Genomic DNA, 17,335 nt, shown 5'->3' with positions numbered 1-17,335 from the left:
TCAATTTGGGTAAGTGCACTATGGCAAAAGATAAATGCCTGGAGTCGAGAGAAGAATAAAATTCAGATGGATAGCATTCAGGAAATATAGTTGCATACTGAGAAGCAATATCCAATTTGTCTGAAACAAAACAACGAACCAATGTATACTCCCCACTATTATGCAAGTGAAACTTGGGCACTCACCAAAAGAATGGAAGAGAAGCTGAAAACTACACAGTGAAGAATAGAATGAATTATATTAGGAATCAGATTGTTAGATAAGAAGAGAAACACATGGATTAGGCAGAAAACACAAATAAAGGACATTATTATCAAAACTAAAGAATTGAAATGGTCTTGGGCAGGACACACAGCTCAAAGACGTGACGACAGATGGACTAAGAAAATAAGAGAATAGTATCCAAGAGGAGCTAAAAGAAAACCCCAAAGACAACAACAGAGATGAACAGATAAAATTCACAAGTTTGTGGGTAGTAAATGGATGGCCATTGCACAAAACAGAAGGAACTGGAATGTTGCTGGAGAGGCCTTCATCCTGCAGAGGATTGAAAATGGCTGATGATGATAATGATGACTACGGCAGAAAATGTTATAATGCAATGTTTTTAAAGCTCTGATGTGTAGGAATAAAACAATAACCGTTTTCAATATTTCCATCACATAATGAATAAAACTGCTCATAGTTTTAGAGTCCACAAAAATGATATATTAATATTAGTACTAATAGTGGCAACTAATACTAATATTGGTACTAATGATGAAAGAAAGAAAGCTTATACAGCATCATCAGCTAAAAAATAAAATATCTATCCATCCCTCCAATCGTTCCTTGAATTTATTCAAACTATCCACTTCCACAACAATGGATAGCAACTTGTTCCAGTAATCAACCACCCATTGGCTGAAGGTAAACTTCTGCACATCTATTCTGCAATGATCCTTCCTCAATCTGAATTTATGGCCCCCCTCATGTGCATCGGCTCAGAAAAAAGGAAGAATCCCATCAGCCTTAAACACTTCAATCATATCATCTCACGGGTGCCTAGTCTCCAAACACTACAATTTGCAGAACTTAAGCCTTTCTTAGTAAGAGTACCCCTTTGTTCCCCTCATCAATCCTGTTGCCCTTCTTTGTACTCATTCTAGCAACTCTACATCCTTCATAAAATAAGGCCTCCAGGTGTGAACACAGTACACAAGGTGTGGCATGATCGCCGCCTTATACAACGGGATAATAACCTCCTTGTCGCTGCTACCAAAATTCCTAAATATCATTGACAAGACTCCATGACCTTTCATTCTCCATTACCCTGAGTATAACACCACATAGTTGGTATATTTCTCTGGGGTTACTGCTACCCATATGCAGTGCTTTGCATTTGTCAGTGTTAACTTCAGTTGCCACTTCTCATCCCATATACCCAACTTCTCCAGATCCTGTTGCAGCAGCATACCGTCTTTACTGTTGTTAATAACCATGCCAACCTTTGTATCATCTGCAAACTTCGACATTAAACCTGAAATACCTTCATCAATATCATTGATAAATAACAAAACGAGCCAAAATCAAACCCTGGGAAACTCCACTAATAACATTTGTCCACCATTGATTACCACTCTCTGTCATCTCCCACTCAACTATCCCTTTATCCATTGTAGCAGTAACTTGTCATTAATGCCATACCACTCCAATTTGTATAACAGTCTTCCATGTGCAACAGTATCCAAGACTTTCTTGAAATCCAAGTATATGATATCAAAATTATTTTTTGTAACCAGTTCCTCTGTGACCACATCGTAGAATCCAATCAAATTGGTCAGACAAGACTTCCCCTTAACAAATCCACGCTGTGTGTGAACTATTACTGCAGTCTTGCCTTGGTGATCCTGTATCACCTCTTTAACCAGTGACTCCATTATTTTCCCCTGAACACAAGTTAAACTAAAAGGTCTATAGTTAGTCACCTTTTGAACTCCCTTTATGAATTAGGGATACATTTGCACACCTCCAGTCCATGGGGACCTCCCCTGGGTTTAAGGAAGCTCTCATAATGATGGCTAAGGATTTGCTTACTTCCTTTGCTGCTTTTTTTTTTTTTTTTTTTTTTTTTTGTTAGTTTTTGGCACATCGGCTTCTGTGGCCATAATGCACCTCCCAAAGTTTTTGTATTTTTACTCTGTTCCGAACCCGCGACCTTTGGGTTGCCAGGCAGGCACTTTACCCACCTGGCTAGCCCGGTCAACTCCTTTAATATAACTGGATAGATCCCATCCAACCCAGGTGCCTTCCTTATGTTTAAGTTCAACAATTTGCAACAATAACTCCTGGCACCACCATGACGTGATGGGACTAATTGTATGTCTATCATTGCTGCAATTAAAGATTCTATTCAATTTCTCCTCCACTTTGCTCTCAGTTATTACAAAATCACTTGGATCCCTGTTAAAGTGCGATAAACTTCTGGCATCCGCTTCTTTGAATAACTCCTCATGTGTGTGAATGTAGATGCAAAACACTCATTCAGTTTATCTCAGCTACTGAGCATGATCATCAACAGTCAAACCATCTATGTTAAGTGAACCATTCTGATTCATCCTTTTCCTTCTAGAGTTTACATAATCTAAGAACTCTTTGCTGTTTTTCTTTGCATCCTTTGCCAAAGATTTCTCGTACTCTGCCTTCACCTACCTAACTTCCTTTGTGACTTGATTACAGACTGGCTTATATCTGCCGTTGGCTTTTGTGTCGCCTGATAGTTTTTATGCATCCCACACATTTTTTTTCTCTACCATGAGCCTCATTAATTCATATGACATCCATTTAGGCCTAAACCTTTAACAATATTTCTTAGTTGCTATGAAAAGCCTAGTAGCCTCCAAGATTAATTCCCTGAAGGCTTCCCATTTAGAATTCACCATTGGTAACGTCATCAGTTGATCCCACTGGATAGAATTTAAAAACTGTCTGAGACCACTGTAGTCACCTTTACAAAAGCAAAAACCCTTCCCTTTACACCTGACGGTAGTTACATCTTTAAGTAAATCCCACAACAATACACTGTCACCCAATGGTTCCTTTATCTGCAAATTGGCACCTCCGTAGCCAGGTGGGCAGGAGCAGCAGTGCATAGCCCACGCTTTTTGATTAGACCGGGGTTCAAGCCCGTGACCACCAAATTCGGAGGATGTAGTAAGCTCAGGAAATGACCACTGCATATCCCCGGAGCAATATGGCCTTAGTTGCTAATGCTCCTAAAAACCAAATAACAACATCTGCACACTCTTAATGCATGAATAATCAGTGCTGATAATCAGATCAAGAGTATTACACTCTCTGGTTGCCTCTTGAACATGTTGCTGTAGAAAAAGCCATCAAATAAATCTGCCAAAGTCATGCTAGTGTGTGAGTGAACAACCCACAAGTTCCAGTCCATATCTGGAAAGTTAAAATCCCCCATTAAAAGACATTCTGATTTACTGGCCCACTATTTCTCTGCACAATTGCTCATTATACTCATCAGATTCAATAGGCCTATTACACGTGCCTACTCTCATTTTCCCTTTCTCAGTGCTTATTTCACACCACACTGACTCAACATTGCATTGTCCACCAATATCAATTGGATGCACTTCCTTAGATTTTGTGCGTTTCTTACCCCTCCTCCCTTCCTGTCCTATCTATCCTTTCGGTGCACATTGTACTCCCGAAATTCCAATTCTGTAATGCTTATATCTGTGTGACACCACACCACATCTCTATTATCTGAACAATATATGCCTTTGATGTCTTGATCAGCCCTTCAAACTCATCAAATTTATTAACTATACTTCTAGCATTGGTGTACACGCAAGTATACATGCACCTGTTCCTACTCTTAGTTACCCTAACACAGCCCATGTATTTACTTGTCCCCTATGACTCCCATCAGTCCTGTAAATCCCCAACACCCTGCTTTCCAGGTTGCTGCTCATTCTAATAGGTGCAGTGCAAGAATCACTTTTGCCTCTGCCTGCGGCCACTGTTAATCTTTTAGTCTGAGTATCCCCCCCCAAGCTAGTAGTTTTCCGATCCACCTAACACTGCATCAATAGCATCAGTAAATAGTCTTACACCCTTTCTATTTAAGTGTATCCCATTCCTGTAGAAGCAGTCTCTCCTGTTATCAAGCCCAGACCACACTGAAAAAAATTCTACCCCATGAGCCTTGCACAATCTCTGCAGTGCCGAATTGATTGACAAGGCACTCATATACTCCCTCCTATTGTGTCTGGGCAGAATTACAGACACTTTCAAATTTAACCCTAACTCGCGACTTTTTTTTCAGCATCGACCTGTACTTGTTAAGTAAATCTGCAGATCTCTTATTCTTAATGTCATTAGTTCCAACATGTACAATATCCTTTTGTGTACTTAAAAGATTATATCTGCTCTACAATGTCATCAACTTTTGCCCCTGGCATACATAACCTGGTCCTATTCTACCTATCCTTTTTGTATAATATATTCCACGTCTCCCTGACAATAGAGTCACCAACAATAACTAGTTCCTGTGGGACCAGTGCATTCTACCTTGGAGATTGCCCCTGTGTTGCCTGATGCACAAGAGTGAGCTCTGGCATTGATTTGGGCAGCTGAGAGCTTGATGGGCCTTCATTAATTTCTTCGAGGGCATATACCCTACACCTCAAACTCTCATAGATGCCCATCAGAATGCTGAGTTGTCACCGAATTTCTTGAAACTCTAGGCACCTAGCACACACAAAGACATCCTCCTTGGCTGGATCATGTCCTGTTCTAGAAAGATCCGGAAAACATTTCACATTTTGCACATTTTTTGAGTGTGATGCGTTGGAGAATCGGCCCCTTCATTTTTTTCCAAAGCCACAGCACTCCTGCTAATCTGTGCACGTTGGTTCACAGCTCTAGTCAGGATCATGATTTCCATTTAAATACAATTTAATTAACAATGAAATTTAATAAAGATTAATACATTTATTGATTAATTGATAATATTATACTAAGCTAACGGATTCCAAATAGAGGAATACTTCGCACAGTGCAGTTAATGTGTTGGAAAAACTACTGCAATGAATGAATCAGCACTAAACGGGAAATAGTTTCAATGGGAAAAATGATGATACGTGGGTATCATAAGGATTTTTTTTTATATTAGAATAATTATGCATGATTAGTTAGAAAAATAATAAATACAAATAGTAATGAAGTAGACTAAGAATGGAATTAATTGATAATCAATCACAGTCAGATTATAAACCGCAATATAGTGAATCCCGTACTAATTGAAGCCGTACTGTGCGAGGTATTGCTGTACATTGCTACGTATTATGCTATCTAATTTTACGTTATACCTTATGCTATCAGTTCCAGATATATACGTTACACTATTTCATATCGACTACAACAAAGGCAGCAAGTTCAACAATACTGGTGCCTCCGGTACAAGCAGCGAGTTGTAACTTACAAAAATCACTAGTTAAATTTAAAAAATTAGCTAATGAATGCTACTAAGCTTATTTAATATCTTTGTAGAACACAATGTATTATGTTAATTTACAAAGAATATGGTAAAAATATCAAAACTACTTACTCCTTTTCAGCAGCCAAAAATCCACCATCTGTTCTCCTCCATGACCACAGCACTCTTTCCAAAAATTTTGATTGGAAAAAGTAGGAGGGGAAACTCACAATGGAGAAAAACTTTTTTAAATAAACTAGATTATTATTGTTTGTACCAGCATCTTAGAGAAAGTACTAGGGGTGAGAATATTCTTGACCTCATCATTACTAACGAATAAGATGATATCATAGGGCTTAAAGCACAGGAACCACTGTCAGGAAGGATCATGGAATCATTAGTTGGAAGATGAAGAAAGATGCTGCAGTAGGTAAAGTATAGGTATAATTTTGGCTTCAGAAAGTTATAATGGGCAGATTGCAGGAAGAAGGCAGGGGGGTTGTGATTAATGGATATTCTTCATCAGATTGGTGTAACATCGGGAGAGGGGTCCCTCAAGGATTGGTTCTTGGACCAGTGTTGTTTCTCGTTTTCATAAATGACAATGACGAAGGGATAGAAGACGTGATGTCAAAATTTGAAGATGACAAAGATTGGCAGCGTTAATGATCAGTGCCAAGCAGCACTTCTTCAGGATGACTTGAACAGACTTCAGAGATGGTCAGAGAAGTGGCAGCTATGTTTTAATGGTGCTAGCTAAATGTAAGGTCTTATATTTGGGAAAGAGCAATCCACATATAAATTATACACTTGGTGGGGTTGAACTAAAAACAGTGGAGGAGGAAAGGGATCGGGGAGTTACAATACAGGAAGATATGAAGTTTTCTGAACAGTGTAAAAAGGCAGACAGAAAAGCCCACGGTGTCCTATCGATTTATCAAACATTATCCTGTAGATATAGAAAGGTCATAATCCCACTGTATAAGGCAATTCTAAGACCACATTTGGAATACTGTGTTCAAGTATGGAGACCTCATCTGAAAACAAAAAGACATTGAACTACTTGAAAGGGTCCAAACATGGGCACCTCAAATGGTGAGATCGGCAGAGGGATGACCATATGAGGAAAGATTCCGATTATGTGGGCTACAGAGCTTGGCAACCAGGCACATGAAATGTGACCTGATTGAAACTTATAAGGCTTTGAGAGGAATTAGTAAAATGAATGAAGGTGTACTTTCTCACTGTTCTAAACAATTCCAGAACTAGGATTTATAAATTCAAATTACAAGGCTTGAGGTTTAGACTGGATGTAGGAAGTTTTCTTTTAGCCAGCAAGTCACTGATGGCTGGAACAAGTTGCCCTTGCAGATAGCTGAGGCTGCCAGTTTGAGTAAATTCAAGGGTCAACTGGATATTTACTTGTGTGATGAGGGAAGCATTTAATTTGTGTTTTCTTATCTACTTGGTTGGTTTTATTTATTTAATTTTTTTTTTTTTTTTTGCCAGTACAGCAAAGGCCTGTGGCTTCCTTGCACCATATGGCAAATACTAGTACAGGGCTGTAACATACACATTACATTAGAAATGAAAACTTGTAAATTAAAGGGGTGGTGGAATTTTTTTTTTTTTTTTTTTTAATGGCTAACTAGACAATTAGGACATACCTCAGGTAATATTCTAATAAAACCACTTTCATGTCATATTCTCATGGCCATATTCTTTAACAAAATTAAGAAAAAATTCATGTAATTTTTTTTTAAATTTCCATTTTAAAATGGAAATTTTATTTTTAAAAAATGTAAAAAACTGTTAATAGTTTTACTAATTTTTTGCAAAAAGAAAAGGATGGAGAAAACCAGTGCTTTTTTTTTTTTCTTTTTTTTTTCCCCTTATATTGGAAACTCTATGGTACCAACCCCACAGTACAATGGTGAGCCAGAACCAAACAGCCAAAGTCAAAAAGACAAAATAAATGATAATAATACATAATATAAAATACATAACATCCAGAGATTTGGCACCTAACCAAATACATCATACTGATATATTTATTTACTTTCCTAGCATTAGTGTATAGGCAAAAAAAAATGTCTAACTCATAACATTAGTATATAAGTAAATAAATATTTGCCTAATTCATGACAATGCTACTATTTTACAAGTGAGAAGCTAACCTATCCACCTCACAACCAAATTCAACCCCCAATAAATATTATCTGTTCAGAAATCTTAAGCTTAACCTCCATGGAAACAGATTCCCAGATTACGATGTGTCATATCAGTCAGCCACGATGCATCGTAATCTGAAAATGACTGTTTTGAGGAGTAAGTTTCAAAATTTAATTTCACAGAAAAAACAAAAAAGTGCATTAAAGTAGAAGAACATTATATTGAAAAATAAAATTATAATTTACACTAGCATAAGTGCATAGGGAGGGGTGGGAATTGTCCCATGGTCTTCTATCTTGCAAGGAGGAAGAGGAAGAGAGAAAAATTGCTATGCCCTGTTCTAAATACATATTTCAAACTGTATTTTATCCTTCTGCCTTTAGAAATCAAAAGTCAGTTCCTAAAAAATCTTTGTTTTTATATGCAAATTCCAAAACTATATGAAAAAAAGTTGCCTATATAACAGATCTACACTTTTCAAATAATACTGAATAAAACAAAGTAATAATGCAATCATTAGTTTAATATAACTGAATGAAATGGTAAATGTTACCAGCACCTCAAAATTGCGTTTGGCTAAAAGATGTGCTTCCCACGTAAGACCAACATCACTTGCTCTAGTTGTGCTGGAATATTCATTTAATAGTGCTGTCAAAACTGAACATCCTATAGTTTGCTAGGAAAAAAAGAGAGAGAGAGAGAGAAGAAAATCTACTATCAGATATATAAATGAAATATATTACTAATTACCAGTAACTAAAAAGCATATGAAATCTCATCAATAAGTTCTAACACTATAATTTTTTTTTAAATAAAAAAAAAATTTAGACTATATACAACAAGTTTATAAGCAGTCTCCTTTAAAGTTGTTGTTGTTGTTCTGGAGGCTTAATGGCACATAAGCTGCTAAGGCTATAATGTGCCTATTCACTTATTATATTAAAACATGAGTTTTCCCTAAATCAAAAGAAAATCTGAAATCAGAAATAATTGAAAAGCCCAGTTTGCCTGAGAAAGTCAAAAAATTCAGAAATATTTGCCTTATCACCAATGAGATTTTCAAGAGTTATTGGTTTATGGAGATTAACCAGTGAGATCAAGGATGAAGTTCTGGCTTGTTTATAATAGGGGCAGCCAATAAGAATATGTTTTACTGTCAAATTATTAGAACAATGTGTACATTGTGGTGGATCATCTCCTGTGAGTAAATGAAGGTGGGTCAGATGGGTATGTCCTATTCTTGCCCTTGAAAGGACTACTTCTTCTTGTCTCGATGTACGGATACTGGAGTGCCAGATTTTTGGATCATGTTTAAACTGAAAGAGTTTATTATTAGTCTGAGAGTGCCAGAGTGCTGTCCATTGTGATATGCAAGCAGCATGAACTGTTAGTGCATAATCTGATGCTGGAACAGGGATATTGGTTAAATCAAAAGTAGTTGGATTTTTTGCAGCTTTATCGGCCAGTTCATTGCCTAAAATACCAGAATGGGATGGAATCCAGCAAAAAGTGACCAGTTGGTTGCGTTTTTTAATTTTCAGTAATAAGCTTCTGATTTCATTAAGAATAGGGTGGACTTCATCTGAGGAATTACATAACGACATGATTGAGCTGAGGGAATCAGTGTAAATAACTGATTTGAAGGAACTGTCTGAACAGAGATTTTCTAAAGCTAGTTTGATTGCATATAATTCAGCAGAAAATATACTAAATTCTGATGGAAGGGAAACTGATACAGTTGTATTCGGAAACACTGCAGCTGCTCCAACATTTGAATTAGATTTAGAGCCATCTGTATAGATTGGGGAGAAGTCAGTATATCTTTGAGTGTGAACTGCATGAATTTGTTTGACATTTGATGCTTGCAAAGTATTCTTTCTCCATTGACAGAGGTAAGTGTCACAGGTTGGAAGAGGAGGAGGAGTCCATGGTGGCTGAGTACATGTGGCTACTTGTTGTACGGAATGGACGGAAATATTCCAAACTTGCTCCAATTCAAGAAGGCGAAGACCAGCTGGCTTTACTATGCTAGGTTTGTTTCTGTATAAGATTTCAAATGGTGGGTTGAAAAGGTATGACTGAACGGGATGAGAGGCACAACTTTGTATCTTTACAGCATATTTGAGTAACAGTGTTTTCCTGCGTAAAGCTAGTGGGGGCTCGTGAGCATCAATGTAGAGACTATGTGCTGGCGACGTTCTGAATGCACCAATTGCAATTCTCAAAGCACTGTGCTGAATTGGATCAAGCCAGCGTAATACACTCTTTCTGGCAGAATCATAGACAGGAGCACCATAATCGAGACGGGATCTGATTAATGCCCTGTATAAACGAAGAAGCGAGGTACGATCTGCACCCCATGTTTGGGCAGATAAAGCTCTGAGTATGTTTAACTTTTTTAGACATGACGTCCGTACATTTTTAATATGGTCTAGGAAATTTAACTTGTTGTCAAGGATTAATCCAAGAAATCTGATGTTGCTGGTGACTGGGACAACGATGTTAGAAATTTGAAGTTCAGGATCTGGATGGAGTTTGCGTTGTCTACAGAAGTGGATGGCAACTGTTTTCTGCTGCGAGAGCCGATAGCCGTTGAGGCTTGCCCATTGTTGAATTTTATTAAGTGATATCTGAAGCTGTCTTTCAACAGACCTCATGTTTTGAGAATGACAGGAGATGGAAAGGTCATCTGCATAAAGGTAAGTCTCAACTGTATTTGGAAGCTGCTTAGTGATAGAATCTATTCTCAGAGCAAAAAGAGTGGCACTCAGTACTGATCCCTGTGGAACACCTTCTTCCTGGATGAAAGTTGTGGAAAGGGCATGTTGGTATCGAACTTGAAATGATCTAGTATGTAAGAAGTTCTCAATAAATATAGGGAGGTTGCCTCGTAGTCCTAGAAGGTAAAGATCACTAAGTATACCATACCGCCAAGTGGTATCAAAAGCCTTCTCTATGTCTATTGAAACCATTACTAGATGTTCACTTTTGACAAAAGCATTACGGACGGCAAATTCAGCCTTGACCATAAGATCTAGGCATGACCTGTTTTGACGAAAGCCATATTGACTATGGCTCATTAGCTGTTCCGACTCTATGATCCAGACGAGTCTTCTGTGGATAATTTTCTCAAGAATTTTGCTGAGGCAGCTTGAGAGAGATATGGGTCTATAGCTATTCGGGTTGGATGGATCTTTTCCAGGTTTCAGGAATGCCAAAACTGTACAGTGATGCCAAGAAGCTGGAAAAACATTTTCTAAAAATATGCGATTGTAAAAGACCAGGAGGCAGCGCAAAGCTTTGTCATCAAGATGTTGTAGCATGACATAATAAATCCCATCTGGCCCGGCAGCACCATTGCGGGCAGTTTTAATGACATGTAAAAGTTCAGAATATTGCAGAGGTTTGTTATATGGGAGAAGACGGGCAGTTTGAAAATGAATAGCATGCTTTTCTTCAGTGTTTTTAATTCTTTGGAATGAGGTAGGATAGGCTGTTGCTGCTGAAATTTCGGCAAAAGTATTTCCCAAAGCATTAGCTATATCTACTGGATTAGAGAGATCTTTCCCATTCCAAGAGAGGATTGGAGAAGGTATGGTAGGAAACTTACCAGACAGCTGTCTAATTTTTTTCCATATTATTTTGGAATCAGTATTTCTGTGAAAACTAGAGGCAAAACGGATCCAGGATTCTTTCTTTGCTTGCTTTTGTATGAAGCGTGCTTTTGCCCTTAATTTCTTATAGTTAATAAGATTGACTGTGCTCGGACATTGCCGAAACAAATTCCAAGCTTTATTTTTTGCTCTCTTTGCTGTGGTGCATTTGTCATTCCACCAGTAATTATGATGTTTTCGGCCCGGGGGATTTGATAGTGGTATTGTATTTTTAGCCACATTTAGAAGATGCGACGTGATGTAATCTGTGGCATCATCAATATGTTGGAGGCGGATTTTTTCCTCATCAAGGTCGATTGACGATTGAAATTTTGCCCAGTCTGCTCGGACAAATTTCCACTTTCTGCACGGTTGAATTGAAGGAGTCTTTGCTATCAGAAAGTTGCATACTATTGGAAAGTGGTCACTGCCCATGGGATCATTTATTACATTCCACTCTATGGTTGGGACTAGTACTGGTGAACAAATTGTGAGGTCTATTGCTGATGTGTGTCCTGCTGGGAGTTGTACGTGTGTCGGTGCACCAGTATTGAGTATACTGAAATTTAGTGCCTCTAAAAAGCTTTCAATTAGTCGGCCACGTCTATCCAATTTGGGAGAACCCCATAATGGGTGGTGCCCGTTAAAGTCCCCTAATATACAGAGAGGTGGAGGTATCTGTATAAACAGGTCTTCAAGATCTCTTAAAGAGTAAGAACGGTTTGGTGGTAGGTAGATTGAGATAAGTGTTATTGCACTATGGAGAGTTATGCGAACAGCAACAGCTTCTATTTCAGTTTGGATTGGGATATGTCTAGTTGGGATCTTCGAGTTTACTAGGATTGCTACCCCACCATGGGCAGCATTAGCGGTATTTCGATCTCTTCGATAAAGGCAATAGTTCTTTATCGAAGGAGAAATTTGTGAGGTCAGGTAAGTTTCCTGTAGACAGAAGGCAGCTGGAGAATATCGGTTAATTAAGTATTGAATATCGTCAGTGTTGCAACGAAAACCTCTGCAATTCCATTGTAAGATATTGTGGTTCATTTAGGTTTAGTTGAGGATGATTCATCAGACTGTTTTTTGTTTGAGCACTTTTTCCGGTCTTTTTTTGGGAAGCTGGGGCGCCCAGTATCCATAGTGTCATTTGCATGAAGTTCTAGTATGGGTTCCTCAAGATCTGAGTGTACATCTACTTCCATACTATTGGTGGATGATTCAGGTTTCTTGTTGTCTTTGGTAGTTTTTAATTTTTCTTTATCATGCGAGACTGTCCGAGTATCAGTTGGGATGCTGATTGGAGTGTTGGTCGATTCACTGGTTTTAGTTTGATGTGTGTCTTTTCCTGAATTAGATAGTGTATTTTTAACCCAATTAGCCATAGATGTGCTGGGGGGTATTGATACATCTGTTTGTACTGCTGTTGAAATAAAGCTTCGAGTGTGAGACGCATATGAACGACTGGGCATGGTCAACATAACCTGTCTGCGTGCCTCAGGGTATGTGACTTTGTGTTCAATTTTATATTTTTGAATTTTCTTCCCTGTTTTCCACATTTCACAGGATTTTGAAAATGCTGGGTGACTTTCTTTGCAGTTAGGGCAAATGGGACTTGATGCTGAACAGTCTGCTTGTGTATGTTCCTTGGAACCACAAATAGGACAAATAGCTTCTCCTCTGCATGCTTGTTGGGAATGTCCATATTTTTGGCATTTAAAACAACGAATCGGGTTAGGAATATAAGCCCGAATTCGGCAGTTTAAATAGCCAGCTTTTACTGAGGATGGCAAATCTGGGGTACTGAAGGTTAAAATGATTGACCTAGTTGGGACGAGATTTCCATCTTTTTTGGTCATTATGCGTTTGGCGTTGGTTACTTTTTGATTACTCAGTTCTTTAACTAATTCCTCTTCTGATATTGTAAGTAGGTCCCATTCGGTTATAACGCCTTTCGAGGAATTTAAGGTGTTGTGCGGAGTAATAGATACTGGCAGGCCACCGAATGTCGTTGTTTTGAGCAGCCACTCGGAATGTTTGGAGTTGGCTGTTTCAATTAATAGGTCTCCAGATTGCAGTCGTTTAACCATTTTTGGTGTTCCAGCAATCGATTCCAGAAATCTTTGGATGACGAATGGTGATAATTTGCCTACAGGTTGGTTGGAGAGAGAGTGTATCACCAGAAAGTTTGGCATTTCATTGCACTGAACTTCTCTTCGGAGCCTTTTTGCTTGGTTCACGTCTTCATCATTAGGTTTGTCTAGCCTTGAGTTTGAAGGCTCTAGAGGTGGATATTCATTTTTATCCATCGTTGCTCCTTTTAGCCCTGGGGGATAACTTTTCCCCCAGATTACCGGCCCCGCCACGGGGAGGCAGGAGCAGTGCCGCTCGGAGGCCAAGCGGTTGAAGTGTTAGTTGGTTAATAAAACAAGAAATATAGGAAAAAGAAAGGTGTGTTTCCTTTCTGTGTTCTAACTTGTGGTTTTCAAGTATAGAACTAGTTATAAAAGAAAGGCTTTTGCTAGAAACGTAGGAACTTAAAAGGAAATAACTTCAATCACTTTAGAAGAGCGCTCTATATATCACCAGAATATCGCTTGGCCTCGAAATACGCTTGGCACCCGGGGCCTCCTTTAAAGTAGTTTCCCCTTGATGATATTCAAGTGTCCCAATGTTCCTAGAAGTCTGACTGTAAGCCAGCTGAGATCTTCTATTGCATTCTGTTGGATGGTTGGAATATCATTAAATCTCCATACTTTCATATTCATTTTAGGTTTGGGGAAAAGAAAATGTGTGGAATGTATGGGAAAGTTTTGGTGTGAATTCTATCATTTTCAAAAAGTGTTTTTTTTTTTTTTTTTTTTTTTTTTAGAAAATCCATCTAAAGGCAGAGAACAGAGAGAATTTGAAAGAAACAGTTAATTAATTAACCTGGCTATGCTCCTTGAGTGGAGTCTAGTGCTAGAGACAGGTTTTGGTGACACTATCCCTGATGTGAAGGCAATATTCCATGGTAAGGCACATTTGAGATTGGTGTAGTGGGCAGTTGTTTAGAAGAAAATAATGCCAAAAGAGAAAAATAAAAATCAGTTTTTTTTTTTTTTTTGACACAGAAGAAGTGATATTTCTGATATGCTTATGCTAAGAGAGAGAGATTGAGCCTATTTCTCAATTAGGGATTTGAGGTCAGGGAAATAGGAATTACCCTGACCTCAAATCCCTAATTGAGAAATCTGATCTTATCTAGAGTGTCATCAATGATGAATGTAGAAGCAGTAGACTCTTTGTTTGAGAGATATTAGACAGGACTAAGTTTTAAAGGAATTAAAATCAGCTGTTTCCTTATCTCCAGTGGATAATTACCTGGAGATCAGCATTTAAGGATTCAGTCATGGACATTCAAGTAGTTGAAGATGTTTGAGCATGGCAAGGCTTCTCTAGCTGGAAGGAGAAATGCACAGTGCTATCATCAGCAAAACTATGGATAGCATTTCAATTCAGTAGAAGATCATTAACATACAAGAGGAAAACAGTGCATGAAGAACCTAAACTTTGCAGTACACCAACATTAGTGTGAATATAGAAAACAGAGAGCCATCTACCATCACCCACAGGGAGCAATCAGAGAGAAAACTGGGTACTCAATTGCAAAAAACAGTTGAAAATCCATAAGACAGGAACTTATTTAGAAGACTTTTACATCAAACACAAACAAAAGACTTTGAAATGTCAAGGGCAACTGCTTTGAGTTTCAACAAACTTTTCCATTGAATTTCCCTAGATGGGTAACAGCATTATAGCACCAGTGGATTGACACTGATGGAATCCATACTGGCAGTCACTGATCAGATAGGTTTCTAGATAGTTTAAGAGTTGGCAGTAATGAATTTCTCCATTACTTTAGAAAGAGTAGAAGTGCAATGAGATGATAATTGGATGAGAGTGACTTGTCACCAACCTTTTTAGGGATTGGCTGGACATGCACGAATTTCCACAAATTTGTAAAAGGAAAAAAAAACACCAGTAGAACAAAAAAGTACTACCAGAGAGAAAACTGGGTAATCAACTGCAGAAAACAGTCGGAAATCCATAAGATGGGAGCTTATTTAGAAAACCTTTGTGCTGAACACAATCAAAAGCCTTTGAAATTTCAAGAGCAATTGCTTGAGTTTCGCCAAGCTTTTCTAATAAATTTGTCCACAGATGAGCAACATAAGCAGTATATCACCAGTGGATTGAACTGATGAAATCCACACCGGCAATCATCGATCATATGGAAAGTTTCTAGTTTAGGAGTTGGTGGTTAATGGATTTCTCCATTACTTTAGAAAGAGTAGAAGTGCAATGGGATGATAATTGGATGAGAGAGAGATTTGTCATCACCCTTTTTTTAGGGACTGGCTGGATATGCACAAATTTCCAAACAGAAGGGAAAAACATCAGTAGAATAAGAAAGTGTAAAAATGTGACACAGAATTGTAGCATGTGAGAAGCACATGTTTCAAGAACAAGTAGAGAAATGCTTCAGGACTTACAGTTTTCTCGGCATAAAGATTGTTCGGTTTAACGGGAGACATGCATGACTATCATTTGGACAAGAAGCAAGTTTTCTACTCTTAGACTATTCAAAATAAAATTTAACTTGATTAATAACCATTTTACATTGCCAGCTCTGTATATTTTAGATCTGTCTGCAAAAAATAATTGCACCTCCAAAATCTAGCAACGTTGGAACTGGTCTTTACTAGAGCTTAGAATTTATCTGATTTCGGGTGGTCATATTATAATAATATAAAATAGGGATATGGGGCAGAACACTCGAAAAAAAAAATTTTTTTTTTTTTCAGTTTGGTAAGTAAAACAGTAAAAAAAAGTCAGAAACACAATAAAATTGCTAATACAGGTTTAAATATCTTAAATTTCTAATAAATAAATAATTATTACAGTAAATATAGCAATTTATCTTGACAAGATACCTTGTATTGGTCAGAGACTATGTACACTTACATACATAGCTTAATTAATAATGGAATAAACATTTCTGTACACTGGATTATTTTTTTTTTTTTGGACTGCAAATTTAAAACAGTAAAAAAGATAAGCAATCAATAACGACGAACATGGCATGCTGTTTCTTTGTTTGTTGTTTGGTTTTTAGGAGCATTAGCAACTAATGCCATATTGCTTCGGGAATATGCAGTGGTCATTCCCTGACCTTTCCGCATCCTCCATATTTGGTAGTGACGGGCTCGAACCCCAGTCTAATCAAGAAGCGTGTGCTATGCACTGCTGCTCCTTCCCACCTGGCTACAGAGGCGCACATGGCATGCACAAACTGCACAAGTGAGATACAGAATACAAGTTTATGAAGTTTCAAAAATAGGAATGAAGAAAAGATTCTGAAAATTTATTTATGTTTTTTATATGATTGAAAATTTCATGGAAAGAGAAACACATTTCACCATAATAGCGTAAAAACCCACAGAATTTCAGCTACTGGTATTATTGCAAATGCAACAAGATCGAGTTTACTACCCATTTATAATTAGATTGCACTAACAGAAAAGCCCAATAAACTGGGAACTGCAAATTGTTTTTACTGTTTTATGGTAGTGTCCTCCAGAAATGTGCTTCTCTACTCAGGCTGTCCCGCCTCACGAAATTTCTGTTCAAACAGAAAAATGTTAGTTCCTGAGAACATGAGTCGGCCTACAATATCACCTACAATATCACAATATCTTGTGAATGCAGCAAATAACAACAGTGTGTCTCCGAAAAATGCAACTACAGTAAATGGGAAATATAGCCTTCACAAATTTGACATTTAACATTTTAAAGCTACGTAACCTAGTATAATATTGCTATGCAGGTCACTACATTCAGCTTGGTGCTGGGTTTCGTGTTTACCTGGTGTTACCTGCAGATGAAATTGCATTATACTCGCATTGTACCTTAATATATCAGTTGCATTGGAGCAAATTCGCATTGTGAAAATGCCTGTTATAGCAGAATTGACTGTACTTTGCATTTGTCA

The 17,335-nt window shown here is 37.9% G+C and overlaps 1 protein-coding gene across 1 annotated transcript in view; it reads right to left on the bottom strand.

Annotated features, from left to right (window-relative positions):
• The window catches only part of LOC150091450 (exportin-4-like), a 748,459-nt gene that overhangs the window by 546,882 nt on the left and 184,242 nt on the right, over positions 1-17,335 (bottom strand). The window contains exon 5 of the mRNA XM_090383995.1: positions 8,211-8,327. Coding sequence (XP_090240121.1) covers positions 8,211-8,327 — 117 coding nt within the window. The remainder of the gene's footprint in view (positions 1-8,210; positions 8,328-17,335) is intronic.

Source organism: Mastigoproctus giganteus, chromosome 1 (assembly GCF_048544385.1).
Source record: "Mastigoproctus giganteus isolate SK-2022 chromosome 1, ASM4854438v1, whole genome shotgun sequence".
In the NCBI taxonomy this organism is placed as follows: domain Eukaryota; kingdom Metazoa; phylum Arthropoda; class Arachnida; order Uropygi; family Thelyphonidae; genus Mastigoproctus; species Mastigoproctus giganteus.
The sequence above is the reverse complement of the archived record's forward strand: the minus strand, read 5'-3'. Positions and strand labels throughout refer to the sequence as shown.